We start from the raw sequence: 17,432 nt of genomic DNA, 5'->3' as shown, positions 1-17,432 counted from the left end.
CCTACCCACGGGGGGAGACAGGGTCCCTTCAGTGCTGCGGGGACCTTCTGTGCGCATCCCGCTGGCCGGGCAGCGCTGGGTGCTGGGACAAAGCCCTGTGCAGAACCCCGACATCCACAGGCAGTTTAAGGATGGCTTAGTGTAAACCTGCATGTCTAGATCTCTTTGGGAATGTTTTTGAACATTGTGAGCACTCCAGCAGCTGATGGTTTAAATATAAAACTGGTCTGCAGTGTGGCAGATCTGCAGAAAGGGAAGTACATGCTTGAAATCACGAGTGTAAGAGCTTCTCCTTCTTCCCGAATTTCTCAGTGAAAATGTCAGATGTGGTGCTGTCTAGATTTTGGACTGATATAATATGAACTCTTGAAAACCCTTTTTAGAAGGTGAGAATTTGGGTGTTTTAGTACTCGGTATAATTCAGTTCCCTAGAAATCAGTAAGAATCTTCTGACAAAGGTAGATGTTAGGCATGCTTTTAAAATCCCCCCCGCATGCGTTGCAGAGAAAGTTTTATAGGTCATACAGATCATGTTGCATAAATGTAAAATAGCATTTTCAACATAACTTGATTTACTGCTAAATGGTTTTCCTGCATAATCAGTCTGGTGTGTGTTTCTGCTGGTCTTACTTTTACCAATACTTACGCGTTACCCAGTCAGCCTAGGAATTTAGGTTATGGTAGATGCACATTTTAAAGCCTACTTTTTCGGAAGGCACTCAGTTGGACCAAGGAAAGCGCAGTTTTTCCAAGACAAAATCCGGAGACCCTTATGCTCAGATACTGCAGCACAGCTGAGACGGGGTCTGACAGCATCCCGCGATGTGCAGTCGGCAAGTAGATCTTACCAGGCTTTTTATACCTGCACTAGAGCCTGCATTCAACATTTTCTATAAAATATGTTTGCGTGGCTTACAATTTTAAGAACATAAGAAAGATGATGACTTCATTCTTGATACTTTGTGTATCTTGATGCCATGGTGATTCTCAAATTAAATATGTGCAGGAACTATATGTACACTTGAAAGTTATCTTCCTCGCCTTTGAGCGCTCTCATTCCTTTTGCTCTTCAACAAATATATTCTCTGGGATGGTGGTTGCCTTTTCCTCCAGAGCTTGACTGAATGGACTATAAATACTAATGCAAAGTAAATAAGAATGTGTGCAGAGGCTTTGTTTTCAAACAAATTAAGCATTGATGTCAGTATATAAAAAACGAATGTTCTTGGAAGGAAATGAGAGACAAAACTAAACAATGTAAAACGCTGAAATGTTGGAATAGCGCTGCCTGTTTCTGGTCCATGTCAGCCTCTCTCCATTTGAGATTTCTGGTGAACAGAGAAGCCTTGTCTGATTAATCTTGTCTGATTGCAAGTAGAAATTCTTTGCAGGGTGAACATGCTACTGATTATTATTTAATAGCTGCTTCAAACTGCAAACATCCCTGAACCAGAAATGCTCGATCCTTTTAAGAACAAAATGCTATACAAGTTTAATTGTTGTAAACAATACCTTCTGCCAACATTTCACAGACATGACCTGTATTTTCCGTAGGTTAGAGCAAGAGTTATTAACTTAGTATTCTGTTCAGTTTGGAGAAAGACTAATACTTTTTCTATAAATGAAAACAGCTGCTTTACAATAACATTCAAGTCCCTAACAGCTGTCAGCTAGTGCTTTTTGCATTCTTTAAAATGTGTAAAGTGACCAAAAATAGTCTAAAATAATCTTACTGGTCTGGAGAAGTGTATTATCTCACTGCCACAGGAAGCTGAATAACAAGGAAAGAGAAAAAGTCAAGAAACAGGGATAGGACGTATAAATAAAAGTCTCCGTATCATATTTTAGTCCCTACAACAGAATCAAAGGAATTATAGCTGCAAAGGCCAGTTAAAATAATCGGCTCCATCACCAGGTACCTCCGAGCTGAGGCAAGCAGCACAGCCTAATACAAAACTGTGGTTTGTGGTCATTTATTATTCCTGTATTTCAGATTTGTTCACACAGAGCTGTTAAGTTATCCTTCAGAACTTTGGGAACAGAAGCTCAAAATAAACTACTGTTGCAAACATGAGGCTCGTCTTCCGCTCAGAAAGAAATTAGGGCAAAGAGATCTCAGTTTTGTTCGAAAACTCACTTTCTAACGTAGCAGTCTCAGCACCGCCTTGGATGTCAAGTGTCATGTCTTAAACATGCTTCTGAAACTGTTTATAAACACACTTTATTCAAAACTTACATGGAAGGTAAGCAAAAATCTGCAATACAAAGATACTATTTGTGTGAAAAAACGCTTATTGCCGAGCCCCTCCCAGGCCCAGGGGAAATCGCGTGGATGCGGTAAGGCTGGAGGTTTTCGTTTAAACCCATCCCGCAATTTTCCTGTTCCTGGAGAGCCTTGACGGTCCTGTTGGTGAATACTTGGTCTTGGTGCCGTGGTGCTGTGGTCGGTTTGTCTTGTTCCTGCCTGCCGCGGGTGCCAAGGTGAGCTGGCATTCCCGAGGGGCCGGACGGCTCCGTGTCCGCCGGCGGGATGCAGGGATGGCTGTGGGCAGGGAGCTGGGGTGAGGGACAGGACAGGAGCCGTTTCCAGCACACAGACGTGCTCCCTCCGTGCACCGCTCATCTTCAGTTGTGAGGGCAAATCTACTTCTGTGGGGTCCTCGGCGAATTTGGTGTCCGTGCGAGGGGTCTGTGTCCCACGTGCAGAACGGCTCCCCCGAAACTACACCTTCGAAGACAGACGGTGCTTCCTATCACGTACGCATCTCCGCTTTAATGTCTGAATTATTGAAAATTAGGTCTTTAAAGAAATCTAACACTGTGACTTTTAAAAATATCCCTAATAGCCCCCAGAACAGAACATAACTCTTGTAAGTTCCTAAATAGATTAAACTCCCCGGACTCTTATGTGCTGGTTGCCTTGAGATGACTGTTGGCGTTAATGAAAAATTTTGTTGTTATTCTCCAGCAATAAATGTTTTTATTCCATTAGAAGATTAAGACCCTGGTGCTGGGAGTCCCGGAGGGGCCTTGCTGCCAGCCCATGCTCTCGGCGGGACCCTGCCTGGCACGGGGTGGGTGTCCCTGTCCCCCCGGCACCCTTCAGAGCAGGGTGGTGGCTCTCCCTTCCGAAGCGGTGGTTGCGTGTGGCTGGAGAAGACGAAGTATGGGGAAAAGTGCTAATTCTGAGCATCTTTCGGATGGTGCCTGCTCTCCCCGTTCACGGTGGGGGTTATTGGCGTGTTGGGAAAGGCAGGAGAGGAGGAACTGATGGGCTGTAGGTGTCAAGGACAGGAAGGAACCATCACCCTCCCTCCCGACGCGGGCTGGCGTGCGGCACGGCTCCTGGCACTGCGCCGGCACCGGGGCTGGGCGCCTGGGAACCCAGAATCCCAGTCCCGCACTGCGGCGTCTTGCCGGGGCTTGGCGTCCTCATCCACACCTTGTAGGTGGGGGAATGGGACAAAGAAAGGGCTGGAAGAGGGTGGATGGGTGCATTTTTATTGCACATATATATTATTTATATATATATAAAAAAGGAGAATTAGGAAGGTAAACTATGTAAAACCACAGCCCTGCGGTTAAGCCGTTTTTAAGAGATGACCCACAGTTAGAATAAACTGCCATCAAAGTTTGATACTGTCGTTGAATGATGGTGACTGAGGAGTTTAAATTTAAAAGTAAATATGTTAGAGTAGGCGATGCATATGTTTGCTCTGACTCTTAAAGAGATGGAAGCCCCAGCATCTGTGACAGTGAAAAGCCAATTAATTTGTATTACCATGTGTTTACATGCGGGCTTTTCTGCTTAATGGTAGTTTTGAGTTTCTTTGGCTTTCAGTGCTTTGTTTTGGATAATTATAGCATCCCTGCAGAGTCTTCTGCCCGCGGTTATGAATGGCTTTACCTGGAAATACTTCAGAAATCCTGATTTTCCTTGCATTAAGCTGTTTATATTAGAAGGATTTAATTTAACATCAATATTTGTAGATCCTTGGTCAAGACTCTCCTGCTTGCTGCCCCCCCAAAGAGTAGTAGTAGGAAAGGTGGGAGAGAGATGCGTACCCCCCGTTGTCCCTGCAGTGCCGGAGACACTGTCCCGTCCCACGGCCGCTCCTCTGAGGGGCTTCTCTCCCCCCGCTCAGCACCCTCTGCCCCACGCTCCCTGCGCTCTGCCGCCGGCACGGCAGATGCCGTGCCGTGAGGGCAAGGAGAAGGATTGCTCTCGTGTTATTTTTGTGGCGTTTGCTGCGGCATTTGTCGGTGTTGTGCAGGGTGAGCCCCTCTGTGCCGGGGAGGGGTGGCAGAGGCTGCTTGAAATGATTTCCTGCTGCCTACAAACTCCATCCCTGCTTCACGGCGGCAATAATTCATTTCAGCAAGCCCTCTCTGGCCGGGCTGCTGATGCTGAGCAGGCACCGGGATGACGGGGGCACGGGGATGCTGGCGTATGTGGAACAGCTCACCGGGAATAAAGTTTGTGAATAGTTTGTCAGAATCGAAATAGCTCGTTAGTCCAGTGCGTTTGGGCTGATGCGATTGTGAACATCAGCCCCAACGGCTGAGGAAAATTTTTCATGCCTGGCCCCTGAAATGAAAGTGAAATATTGAACTGAGTCTATTTTAGAGCTGTTGGTATTGAAATCATACATTTATTGGTTCTTCTGGATTGGTAATAAAGCTGTAATTTATGTGACATTTTAAATTCTACAGTTCAGTGTTTGGATGACAGAGACTTTTTTGTTTATTTTACCCGCTGTGATGGAAGTGGGTACTACTGTACCCCAGGGCCGTCTGCCTCCTGCCAGTGTTGGGTGATGCCCGAAATCCAGCGTCCGGGGGGGCTGCATTGCCCTTGCTGCAATGCCGTTACCCACCCGCCTGTAAGCAGGGGAAAGCACCCTTCTCACGCTGTCCCAAATAAACATCTGAGCGTGGACCGCAGGGTGTCTGCCGTCCTTTGGGCAGCAGCGTGTCCCTGCAGGAGCCCATCGCTGCTGGCCCTGACACCCTCTCTTAAATTTGTGATTTAAAAAAAAAAAAAAAAAATCTGTATGTTGTATTTCTGCCATAGGTACGTTACAGATCAAACGTGATGATTTCTTTCTCCCTTCAGCCTGATTTAGAGCCATATATTGCTAATGTAAAAAGAATAAAAGTCTATACTGGCAATTAAACAAAGCACTTCTGGTAGTATTCTGCAAAGCCTGGTTTGATGCTAGTTAAGCTGCATGTTTTCTATTTTTGTACAAAAAAGCAATACATAAATGAAGTGTTTTGTTTCTTTTTAAGGGGCTTTTGACTAAATTCTTTAATTTCACTGGCTGTCAAGGTAGTGTTAAGTAAAATGGGTTTGAACTGCTGTAGTTTTTGTGTACTGGACTAGATGTCAGAAACCTTTGCCATCACTGGAAATTCTGTCACTCTGGATTTACTATCTGTTTCCCACAGCTGAATTCTTAAGCAGTGTGATTTAACACCTTGGCTCTCCATCAGCCGGTCCTGGCATTTATTTGAATGCATTACACCACTGGTTTCCATAAACTATTTTACAATTGTTTCATATAAATGACTGTTTATTTCTACAAAAACCATCTGTATTTCTGTGGAGAGCAGCAGATAACTGTATGTAAAATTCAGTAATGTCACAACAGTGTAAGTTAAGAAAAAACAGATTGGACTGACAAAAGAGTCTCATGCTTGTGCGTAATGTTAAAAGTTTGTTTTCGCTATTTAAATATCTTTATTTATTAACCAGTATTTGCATTTGTAATGATAAAATCTTTATTCCACTTCAGAGGTGTTGAGGGGCTTTGGGGATTTTTAACAGATAAACAGATTTAAGATGTCCTCATAGCAGTAGGATTTGAGATGTAAACATTCTGGCTTTACAGCTATTTCCTCTCAAACTGTTTACATATTTTCTGTTGTTTTATTGTCATTGCCAAGCACACAATGGAATCCTTGCCCCTTCTGTCATCTTCTAAGAAAAATTCTGCAGGAGGAGGCCTGAGACCTCTCTCTGTTCCCAGTTTCTGTGCTCTCCGCAGTGTATCGATCCCTCTTCTCTTCATCCTCCTCGCCCCGCGTCATCCCCTCGCCCAGGGCCAGTCCGGCACCGGGGGGGCTGCTATCCGCCTGTCCCCTCCCGAGGACGGTGCCGTGCCGCGGTTCGCCTGCTCCCAGCCAGCACCCAAGGAGCACCCACACTGCGCTATTTTAATTCTTCCATATGCTGCCCATGTGCTGGCAGAGGGAAAGCTGGAATCCAGTAGTCTTACACTTAGCGCGACTGATACTTTCTGACAGACTATTTGAAATGATAGAAATACATAAACCTCCTCTTTTTTATGACCTTGTAATAGCTGCAACATATTTCCAGCAAATATTTTCTATAGCAATAATAAAAAAGTGATAACAAAAAAATAAATATAAATATAGTTTAAACTCAGAAGAAATCACACTTTCAAAACCTAGGGTTGGAGCAGTGAAGCAATAAATCATGTATCCTTGTGAAAGGAGAAACTTGAAATAGGAAAGTACCGCAGACATCAACATTAAATGTTTATCAACTATTTTCTTTTGATTACTTTCCTGTCTTACTTCTGTTCACTGTGCTTGTTTGCTGTCTGCCTGGCATCTGCTGCCTCTGCTGCTAGGCCGGGGCTGCCTGACTCTCCTTAAGTTTCTGATTTTTCATGGGGTATTTTGCAATCGCAGCCGTACATGCAGGAGCACTCGAGGTCCTGCGTTTCCTCCCCGTCAGCGCGAGTTGATGTGACATGTCCTCCGTCACCGCGCCACGCTGTGCCTGCGCTGCTTGGGGCTGGCCGTGCTGAGACCTGGAGATCCTCCTAAAACTGCTGAAGTTGTTCTGGGTGACGGGCCAGAATACCACGTCCTTGCCCACCGGGGACGCTCAGGCGGTCTCACGGCTCCTGGCCCAGCATCTGCTGGCTCCGCGGGGACGGGGCTTCCCCTGCTGTAAAACCCGGCGGGTTCCGCTGTTCTGCTGGGCAGCGGTTGGGTCCGTGCCCCTCTCTGCTGCGGGGCTCGGCGGGTCTTGCGTTCGGAGGCTGAGGATGTTCTCGCGCCGGAGCCTTTCTGTTGAGTTGTCTGAGGAGCTGTGCCGGGAGAGTAAGTTTTGAAACTACGAAACACCACGAGCAGACAGTGGTCACTGAGGTTCGGTAGAGGTCAGATACAAAGATTCTGTACCGTTAAATACGATGTATAGTACATTGCTTGTATCTGCTGCTCTTTTGGGTGTGGATGGTGGCAAGTGTTTGTTGAAGGAGTTTAGGGAGAGACCAGTACACCTTGGCTTCCTTATCAGGCAAACCAGGAAACTGTAAAGTGAGGAAACTGTAGCAAAGAGCAGAACGAATAGATGACACACGGACAAACGCGATATACTGAGGAAAAAATGGGCATGGCTTTTGTAGAGCAGGTTGTGCCTCAGAAACTGGTGAGCCATCTTTGAGGGAGCCGGAGACCATCTGAATAAGGATGATGTGTTTCATATAGCATGCTTAGATTTCCAAAAAAGATTTGACAAAGGCTCATAAAGCAATTAAGCTGTCACAGGATGAGAAGGAGGATCCTCGCATGGATTAATAATTGATTAAAAGACAGGAAACAAAGAATAGGAATAATGGCCCTCCGTTATTAGTAACTAGGTTACTGGTGGAGTTCCAGTGGAACTGGTAGAACCGGCATTGTTCCGTTAATGTGGGGCATGGAAAAGGATGTGAATGCTGATGTGACAAAATGTGCTGTTGATACAAAAGAAGTAAGAATGGTGCAAATAAAAGCTGTCTGTGAAGCACTGCAGAGGTATCGCACAATGCTGAGTGACAGGACAATAAAATGAGAGAGGGAATTCAGTGTCAATGAGTGCAAAATAATATACATGGTGAAAAGCAACCGTAACTATATGTATACAATGATGGGCTCTAATTACCTTCCATCAGTCAAGAAAAGTATCCTGGAGTCGTCATGGGTAGTTCTCCGAACAGTTCGGCTCAGTGCTTAGGAGCAGTCAGAAAGACAAATTGAACATCAGGAGTTGGGAAAGGAGTAGGGAACAAACCAGAAAGCGTTGCTGTGCCAGCCCATAAATCACCATGTGCCCACATCTTAATTGTTTATATTTTATCTCAAAAAGGATAATACAGAAGTGAAAAGATACAGAAATGGATGAGTGTGAAACTGGATCAGACGTGTGAAATGAGGAGTGGAGGCTAAGGAGAGGAGATCTTTTCTAGTGTGGGAAAGACACGACTGGGTACAGGAGAAGTCTGTGAGGCGCATGTGGTCGAGACGGTCCATCGGGAGGGTTTTGTCACAGTTGTTCATAAGACAAGAATTGCCTGCCCCAGAAGCGGTGGGCAGGCAAAGGCAAAACAAAAAAAAAGGGGAGTTCTTTTTCTCACACAGTGCAATAAATTCTGGAGATCAATGTGATGGAAATCAGAAAGTCAAAAGTGTTGTGAACAAATGCATGGACCGTAAAGGGAGCAGAAACAGCTGACAGTCAGCATCACTGGAACCGGGATTTTGTGAGAATTATAGGAGCTCTTGAGAGAGGGAAAGATAAGGGATAAATAGGACGCGGCAACGTGCTCTGTTGCAGAGAGTAACGCTGTAAAATACAGGTTCAGTTTTAAACAGTTTGGGTTTTTTTGTTTGTACTAGTCTGTTTAGGTTTGACAATTCCACAAACATTAAATATCGATGTAAGTCTTTCTATAATCCTTATTTTACCCTATTAACTAGTTTGGAGATGGGGGTTGTTTGGGGTTTTGTGTAAAGCCTCATTCTCTTTTTAAGTGTTAGTGTTTGTTTATTGTGCAGATTCAACCCCTGACCGTGGTATTCTTCATTGCTATTGAAAGTTAATGGGGGAAAAATTGCATTCCAAACATTTGAACCTGTAGTAGCCATGGCTGAACTTAGTTGATCTCTGGTGATCGGTTCAATTTAGTTACGATTTTTAGCCATTAGGCTGGGGCTGAATGATGGTGATTTGGTTGAGGCCAAATGTCTGTAGAAAATTGGCTGTTTGATAAGAGCCCTGTTATCAGAGGGGGATACTTTCTCATTTACATTTAGATGAGTATTGATTATTTATTTACTCAGAGAAGTGAGATTCGTTCCCAATCTTATCTCTCTCGTCTCTGCTTGTCAGCAGAAAGAGAGATAGAGCTCCTGACATCAGCCCAAGATAACAGCACTTTGTAGTGAAGATAAAAGTTGGAATGGGCCTTTTTCTAGTCTTGACTGAAAGGATAAGTTTTAAAAATTAGAACTGATGGGTCATGCTTTCAAAACCCCCTTCTGAAGGCTTTGCAGCTTAAATGGCAACAGAATTGGTTTGTTGTTATGTGGATGGCCATTCGCCTTTTGTAAGAGAGCCCTTAATTTGATTATGCGGTGGGATTCTTCCTGGGGCACAATCGGTATGGCCACAGGGAAGCTGAGGTGTAGGATTGGGGTTGTTGCCTTGTTGGTTTGCAATTCCTGATAAACCTTCCTCTGTGTAAAGGGGTACCTCGACATAATGAAGGGCAATGGGTATCTGTAGGCAGCAGCCATGGTGTGGGTGGTTAAATGGGGATTTTAGCAGAAGGGACGTGTGTTATGGAGGGTCAGCTCCGCCGGTGAGGGCTGCGAGCGCCCGCTCCAGGGGTGCAGAGCAGCTCGGTCCGTCCATCTGTCCACGTTAGCCCCGTTCCTGCACAGCTGCTTGTCTCTCAGTGCGCCACAACAGGTCTAGAAGAGACAAATTGCTGTTGCTGGTGGTGTTTGCAGTGTGGGGGTTAGGCACTCGCTCCTGCCTGCCGACGCTTTACCAGTAGCGTGGCCCAAGAATGGAGAATCCCTGGTGCCTCAGGCCACCAGCCCTGGCGGAAAAGGGCTCCAGCTCTCCCTACCTCCCCGGGGGCCTGGGGTGCCCCTGAAGCCCCCAACAAACCTCTGCTTGTTTGTGAACAAAAGAGTTTGCTTGACGGTCTTCCACCGTTTTGTGGCTCATTTCAGACCCCTGCCTTGGTTCCCTCCTTCCTCTCCGGACATGTGAACTCTCGTTTCTCCAGCCCTGCTCCCTTCAACCCAGCAGCAGTGTCTCTCTCTCTCTCCAACTCTCTCCAAGTATTTGTGGCAGAATGACAGAGCTGGAATAGGGGTGGGTGTTTGTTAGCTTTGTCTTCTGGGTATTTTGCCCTTGCGAGTTCCATGTTAACGTTCTCGCTCCCAGCCTGGTGGTGGGACGCGGCTCCGGTGGTGTGCGGGAGCCCCGGCTGCAGCCCCGACCCGATGCCGCTGGGTGCGGGACGTGCTCGAGCCGCCGTCCCTGCCGTTGGCAGGGCAGGACCGCTCTGGGCCAGGATTTTCAAGGTTCGTTTTACAGCTGTGGGGAGCATTTGCATCAGGTTACAGAAATCCATAAAATCCAGCTTTGGTATTACCACTTGAAATTTTGTTGAAATTCCCAGAGCAGTATTGGGTTAAGAGACCATTAAATTACCTAATATTGCTGCTACAATGACATCATTTGAACCTGTGAGAGAAGTCTGGTAGTAAAACCCCTCCACAGAATCAGCCTAACGTTTTTCATCGTTGTAAAGTAGAGGTTGAGTAAACGTGTACAGATATTTAAAATACATTATTGAAGAGTAGATACTGTCTAAATATCTATTTACGCTTTTTAATGAATTTCTTAGTATTGTCTGTTTTAAAGGAGTTATTCGTATGGAAGGTTGCCTGGGTGTCTGGTCTGTAGCTCTGTTTCGTTGCTTTATCAGCAGACAGTTAATGCAGTTTTAACACAAACTGGATAAACCCAATCACAGAATTCTCAAGTTGCTCCAGATAAAAATCATCCTTTGACACGGGCTTGGGGGTGTTGAGGGTTGCAGTCGCCCCTGGTGCTCTGCAGGATGGCAGGGAGCTTCTTCAGCAGCGTGAGGATCGTTCCTGGGCTGGGGGATGCTCTTTTGAGTGGATCCAGCTGGTGGAATCGGATCCACGCAGAGGGAACCACTGCTGAGCTCCTGCCTTTAACCTTGTCCCCTTGTCGTCGTGTGCTTACGATTCTCTGGTAATTCTAAGGCTTTGGTAGCATTGATGCCTGTCCTTTTGCCCTGTCCCACTGTCTCAGAAAGAGAGGGCGAGTCCATCTCCCTGTGCTGGAGGAGCTGCCTGGGGCTCAGCACCAGTCCCTGCAGCAGCTCCCGCACGGCACGGAGCGCATGAAAGAAAATCATATGAATATAAATGATGTAGTGGGATAGGTGAAGGTACCATGCTTAAAAGTGTGCTTTATGGAATAGATGTGCTTGGCTCATCGCACGTGTGTTCTGGGTGCGTCCACCCGAGCGGAGGGTGCAGATGGGGACGGGGCCGTCCCCGACCATGCTCGGGAGCCTGCCCAGCCCGTCATGGTTGCAAGAGGGGCTAATCTCCCTCTTCTCTGCCCTGATTTTGAACATTTTGGGGTGGGAGTTGGAGAGAGGCAGTGAAGAAGAGCCGGGGAGCAGGGACGCGGTGGTGGGCACTGGGGTCGGCAGGTCCCGGTGTCAGCAGGTCCCGGTGATGGGGGGCCGAGGCTGTGGTGGGGCCAGAGGAACACTTGGAGTTACGGATTGGGAGCGGGTACCAGTAGCACCAAGACTCCGATGGGAACCCACAGTTCTGCTGGCTGTGTCATTGCTGGGGGTCGTTCAGCGCTTGGGTGGAGTTTGGGAACCTGTGGAAGGTACTTCTTACAAACGGACAACCCAAGCAGCTTTTGCTGTCATTGCTTCCCGTTTTTAAGCTCACACCGGTTTTTAAATACAAATTTATTTACTGCTTTGATATTTGTTTCAATTCAGTGTATTTTGCTTCTGCCTAGCAAGCCAGCCCTCTGTTCATTTAATTTATTTCAGATTTTTAATCACATTTCCAGTAGCTGGGAGAGGAGAAACGATGGTGCCATATCTCTTGGCCTTTCTGCTGTTTGTTCTCGTGTGAGATGTCGCTGCTGTCTCTCCAGCTCTTCGCCCCGCCGCGTGCGCAGGCGCTGGTTGCACTGGGCAGGGAGGGGGCGGTTGGGTTCCCTCCCCGTGGCCGGCAAAGACCCTGGCTCTGTGTCTGCTCGGAGCGTTGCTGGGGAAAAGGGGGCTCCGTTTTATGGAGAAATAACACTCCACTGGGGGAGCAGAAGGTGCTCGGGCCGTGTGGTGAGTGCTTCACATGGCTTCTGGGGAGACGAAATGAGAAGCCGTAATTGAAATTCTGCCGTAGTAAATTTAAAATTAATTGGCTAACAAATTCCATTTCTTAGGCATGCCATCTGAGGCTAAAGTACTTAATTTTTTTATATGTTTTAAATATTTCATCATATACTATCATAATTCAAAGTCAGGAAACATTCAGAAATATTTGAAGTACTGATAAAGAGGGAATAGATTTCATTATTTCAGTTCTAGTTATTTTGCTACATTAGGACCTGGCTAAAGGTGCTTTGCATCCCTTAAATTTTTTCAGGTATCTGTTTAGCGTTATTTTACCAGATTGCACAGAAATTACGCAGATGAGAAGTTTGTGTGCTCTCGGGGGCGGGGGAGCGGGAGCGGAGTTGGGCCCTGCCCTGCTTGGGGCTGCAGTGGTGTGGCCCCCGCTGCCTCCCGCCTTCGGAAGGGGCTTTTCCCCTGCCCAGGGTCCCACCAGGAGTTTGGCTTCCCAGAGTCACCCCTCCCACCCCATCGCGTCCTCTCCCGCCTGCCCTTCTCGCAGGGGTTTCACCCAGAATTATATTAGTATGTTCTTTTTTATTCCAGTTAAGGCATATAGTTTAAGCGTCCATTCAACTAAAAGTTTTCTTTTAAAAAAAAAGTGGCCTAATTTTTGTAAAAACTATTTTTAAGTACATTTTCTGTAGTTGAAAAATGTTTTTTTAAGTAGTACCATCATTCCTTTGGTGATTTGGTTTGAGAAGGAAGTTGGCACCTGAACCTTGAAGACCTACAGTTAAATGCAGTGTATATGAACATAATTCATTTGAAGCAACAGCGTCTGGATGTGCTTATGTTTGATGCAGTTCAATGTTAAGAGTGTTCAGATCTCTGGAAAAAGATAAAATCTGTCCCCTGGTGACCCTTCGTGCTGCTGGCAGCCGTTCAGCTGACGGGTGACGCTGGACCCGGGGCATTGCCTGGAGCCAGCAGTTGCCGATGGAGGGAAATCCTGACCCCGTGCTTCGCAAGTGCGGCCTTTTGAGAAATGCAGAGGTGGAAATAGCCAAATCCTGTGTCTTGGAGCTGATTTCCATGACAAAACGCAGTTTGTAAAAGAAGGGTCACTTTCCTTCTGCGATATTTCTCAGTGCTCTGTGCAGGCACCCCGGGGCGGTGGAAGCTGGGCTCTCCTCGGCCCCCTGCTCCAGCGAAGGCGAGCGTGTCCCAAGACGCAGGATTTGGGTGTCCCAAGACGCAGGATTTGACCCCAGCTGTGGTGGGGTGTGCCGGGGTGCGTCGGGTGGCTGGTGGGGCTGGGCCGGGGGGTGCTGCAGCCCCGGGCTTCCCCCCCACACCAGCAGCCGGGGCACCTTCAGTGTGTGGAGAGTCACAGGGAGGGCAGAGCAATGGGCAGCAAACAAGTGGTGCTTTTTCATGTCAGGAAAGATGCCCGGGTAATGTGATGTAGATACCCACCACGGTCTGAGTAGGTATTTCTCACAGCAGGAAACACCCCAGTCTTGCAGCCTGGGCAGGGTATTTAATTTCGGCTCACCTAGTGCAGGAATCATTCCGAAATGGTGGGCGGAAGTGTGTCGGCGGTGCTGTCAGGCAGCTGAAGGTGACCGGAGTATGTTTTTTCTTGCACACCATCCTCCACCTTTTTGTGATAGGGCCCTTCCCTTTGGCAAAGAGCTTCAAAACATAAACATCCACCTGCCTTACTTCCAGGGTACGAGTAATCTCATGTTAGTTGAACGTGATAAGCCATCACTTTGTTAGAAAACAGATGATTTTACAAGTTACTTTATGTTTCAGGTCCTCAGTATCGGCTGGAGAAGCAGAGTGAACCTAATGTCCCAGTAGATTTAGACTGTACCTTGGAGAGCCAGAGCACTTTGGAATTCTGCCTTGTCCGGGAGAACAGTATGTTTCCCCTTTTCACTTTTGCTCTTGTAAATTGCTTAAATCACATAAGTTATGTATTTTGGATACGAGCTGTACTGTCTGGGCAAGTACGTTTTGACGAGACTCTCTTTCCTGAGGCACTTCTCAGTTGTGCCAAAATAATATTCCAGAGGGAAATGATGGATTTCATACCTTCTAGTAAATAGTCTGCATCCTGTTTATCACTTCATGATTAATCTTTTTCTGTTAAACTCTGCTCTGTGAAGTTATGATCAACCCTGAAAAACACTGGAAATATGAAACTTTGTCTGTTGCAGGCATTGCGTAGTGAATAAGGTGGTTGGTCTGCAGTATATTTCGCCATGTCAATGTGGCTGTTAGAGACACTGATTTTTTTTCTACTAGAATTTAAAGAAATGAACCATGCAGATATAACTAGAGCACTGTGATGATTTTTAAAGTGCTAGACAAAGAATCTCTCCAGCTATGCTCAAATATTTTTATTCTGTCACTGTTTTAATGGTCTTGATATTATTTCCTGATTTATTTCTTTGCAAGGAATTTTGTGAAACTTTTAAAAAAAGACTTTTAACATTGATTTGTGTTTGTCCTCCATAACATTTTGGTCTGTCCTTCATTCTTTCCAACAGCCATGCTCTCAGTTTGGGGTGGTTTTTTTTTCATTCCATTTTAATCCAGCTGTAAAAGTGTTGACTGTACTAACGAGGAATCCAGCATTCATTCTGTCAGCCAAGACCGTGCTCGGAGTTTGCTGCAAACAATCGCAGTGAGCTCCTGTTTCAAGTAGTAGAAGAGTTTTTTCTTTCTTTACAAAGGTTAGACCTTTCCAATTTATGCTTTTAAGCTATAGCATTTCATATTTTATCCTAGAGTGACAGCAGAGCAGCCCCCAAGTACCTCCTAATTCCAGGGGGGAGTAGTAGGCTACTCCAGTCACAGGCGCGGAGAGGGGGGATGCAGCTGCCCGGAGCTCTCTGGTGGCACCTCAGCGCTGGAGCTGAGATGAAGCCCTGGCAGTTTTGGCTGCCATTCTCCGTGGAGTGGGACTTGCTCCCAAAATATTCTTGATGCTCCTGGTTCATTTCTTCATAAAATGGTTCAAAGAAGCTGTAGGAGAGGAAGCTGCAGAAGGCAGCAGGGTGCTGTGCGTGAGGAAGTGCAGCAGTTTCAACCTCGCTAATCGAGTTGCACTCTTCCACAAGCCAGAATTCCCCGACGTCTGCATCCTGGCTATTATTTTTGTATTGATTTTTAATCTATGAAAAGATGCATACTAGTCATACTTCCATAGGTTTTGCATGTTTTGATCAAAAATAACATTTTTCAATCCAGGCTCTGTAATTAAAAGTATATCGTATGTACTGCACTTTTAATGTATTTCCATCATCTGCGGAGGAGTCCGTGCTGTGGCTTGTAGCTCTATCAGCTGATGCTCTTAGCTCTCAGGAGTGACTAGGTTCAGGTTGCACCATTACTTTAATAGTAAATCTGTCCTAAGTTTGTAAGTGATTTAGCAGGAGGCATTCGATCTACTCCGCATCAGTAGCCAACGCTCCAGGAGAGCCTCAGAGGCCTCGTCTCCAAATAAACGTCAGTCGTAATGTTGAGGGAACACTTTTCCCTGTCCCTGAAGTCCTTGAGCAGTGACTGCTCCTCTCCCCTCCTCGGCGAGGGGACCCAAATCCCGCAGCTCTGCAGAACGGGATGGGGAAAGGTGTAGGGCGGATCCCTGCGGCCCTGAGCCAAAAGTACCCTCAGTTTGTGAGCAGTGCCAGCCCTCGTGAAGCAAATGGAGGGTGCCCATCCAAGGGCGTGACCTGGAGCCCGACTAGGATGGTGGTTTCCCCGTAACCTCTGGGCTGGACCCTGAGGGCTCCCGGTGCTGCTGCGATGGCATCACACTGGTAGGTGGTGGCTGTTTGTCCTCTTTATGGATCTTGCGTGTGTCACCCAGAACGGGGAAAAGCGAAGGCAAAACCAGCACTTTGACTTGTAGAGTTCAAGAGCAAGTCCCTGTTCTGATTTGTTCAAGGCCGACAGTAATCTAGGCAAATTAAGAAATGGTTACGTGAATTCTGTCGCTTTTCTGCCATGCTATTACTGAATGTTTTCTGAATTCCTGCCAAACTCAAATGAAGAATGCAGGAGGAATCTTCCTCTTATAGTTTCTCCCCCAAAATGTGGGTGAATTTAAAGTGATCTTCCAGCATCCCTGCTCGGGGATATATGTGAAACACCCACGCAGTGAACTCTCTACGCACATAGATGTTCAAGGACAATACAGTATATAAAATCAGTCATAATTCATGCGTTGTACATAGCTGGTTCCCCCAATACACACGAAGAAATTGGATTTTGTAGTGCTTGAGGAACTATCTTTTGGCATGGCATTAGAATAGAAATATTGACAGTTTTGCACGGTTAATAAAATAATAGCTTGAAAATCCTAACATCAAAACGCAATATTTATTTTGTGCATTTTGGTTTTATGTAAAATATTTTTGGCTTGGACATGCCAGTCAGGAAAAACTCTGCTATAACAGCTATTATTTTTAAATGTGCTCTTCATAGCCTCATATTCATTTACAAATATATATATGTATGATGCCAAACATCTGCTAGTAAAATAGCTGCCAGTTTCCTTTGGGCACATAGAAAGTTTATATTTCAGGGTATTAAATGAAACAGAAAACTTTCCATTATTAAGAAATGCTTATAGAGAAGGCCCCTATCTATCCAACATTTACTAATAGCATTCAGACTAATAAACTGTTTCCAGTGTGCAGAACTTTCTAACTTGCACTAAGATTTATCTTTAAACTAAAAGCCTGCACTTTGTAATGTGAAATGCTTTTATGTGTAGTAGCAAACTATTCATGGCTAATTTAGTTTTATTCTTACCGTCTTACTTCTGGAAAGTTCCTCTTTCTCATTTTATCATTAGATAGTAATTAGTATTCAAGGGAAATTGGTCTTAATATATTAAAATTGGTTTAATGCCTTTAGACCTGTACCAAAGCCAATGTCTTATTGGAAAATGTAATTGGGGACTCTGTGTATGTAATTAATTGTATTACAATTAAGAACTTTCATTAAGCAATATACTAGTACATTAAAGTAATAAGGGACATTTTTGCAATGCAGTTAACTTTACATTTTGTTGTTTTATCGAGGAAATACAGGTTCTCTTGCTCTTGAATAGGCTACATACGGCACTTCAATATTCTGATATTACTAATGTGTCATTTTTGTATGTCCTCTAGTGCTTCCAGGAATCTCTTT

General features: G+C 45.7%; 1 protein-coding gene across 11 annotated transcripts in view; it reads left to right on the top strand.

Annotated features, from left to right (window-relative positions):
* Positions 1-17,432, top strand: part of MAPKAP1 (MAPK associated protein 1) — a 105,672-nt gene that overhangs the window by 64,351 nt on the left and 23,889 nt on the right. For 10 of the 11 annotated variants that reach the window (XM_054220173.1, XM_054220167.1, XM_054220170.1 and 7 more), the window contains one exon: positions 14,040-14,147. The exons of the other annotated variant lie outside the window; for it this stretch is intronic. In XM_054220173.1, the coding sequence (XP_054076148.1) occupies positions 14,040-14,147 (108 nt within the window). The remainder of the gene's footprint in view (positions 1-14,039; positions 14,148-17,432) is intronic. 11 annotated transcript variants of the gene reach the window in all.

The sequence above is a fragment of the Rissa tridactyla genome, chromosome 14, assembly GCF_028500815.1.
Source record: "Rissa tridactyla isolate bRisTri1 chromosome 14, bRisTri1.patW.cur.20221130, whole genome shotgun sequence".
Classification (NCBI taxonomy): domain Eukaryota; kingdom Metazoa; phylum Chordata; class Aves; order Charadriiformes; family Laridae; genus Rissa; species Rissa tridactyla.
The sequence above is the reverse complement of the archived record's forward strand: the minus strand, read 5'-3'. Positions and strand labels throughout refer to the sequence as shown.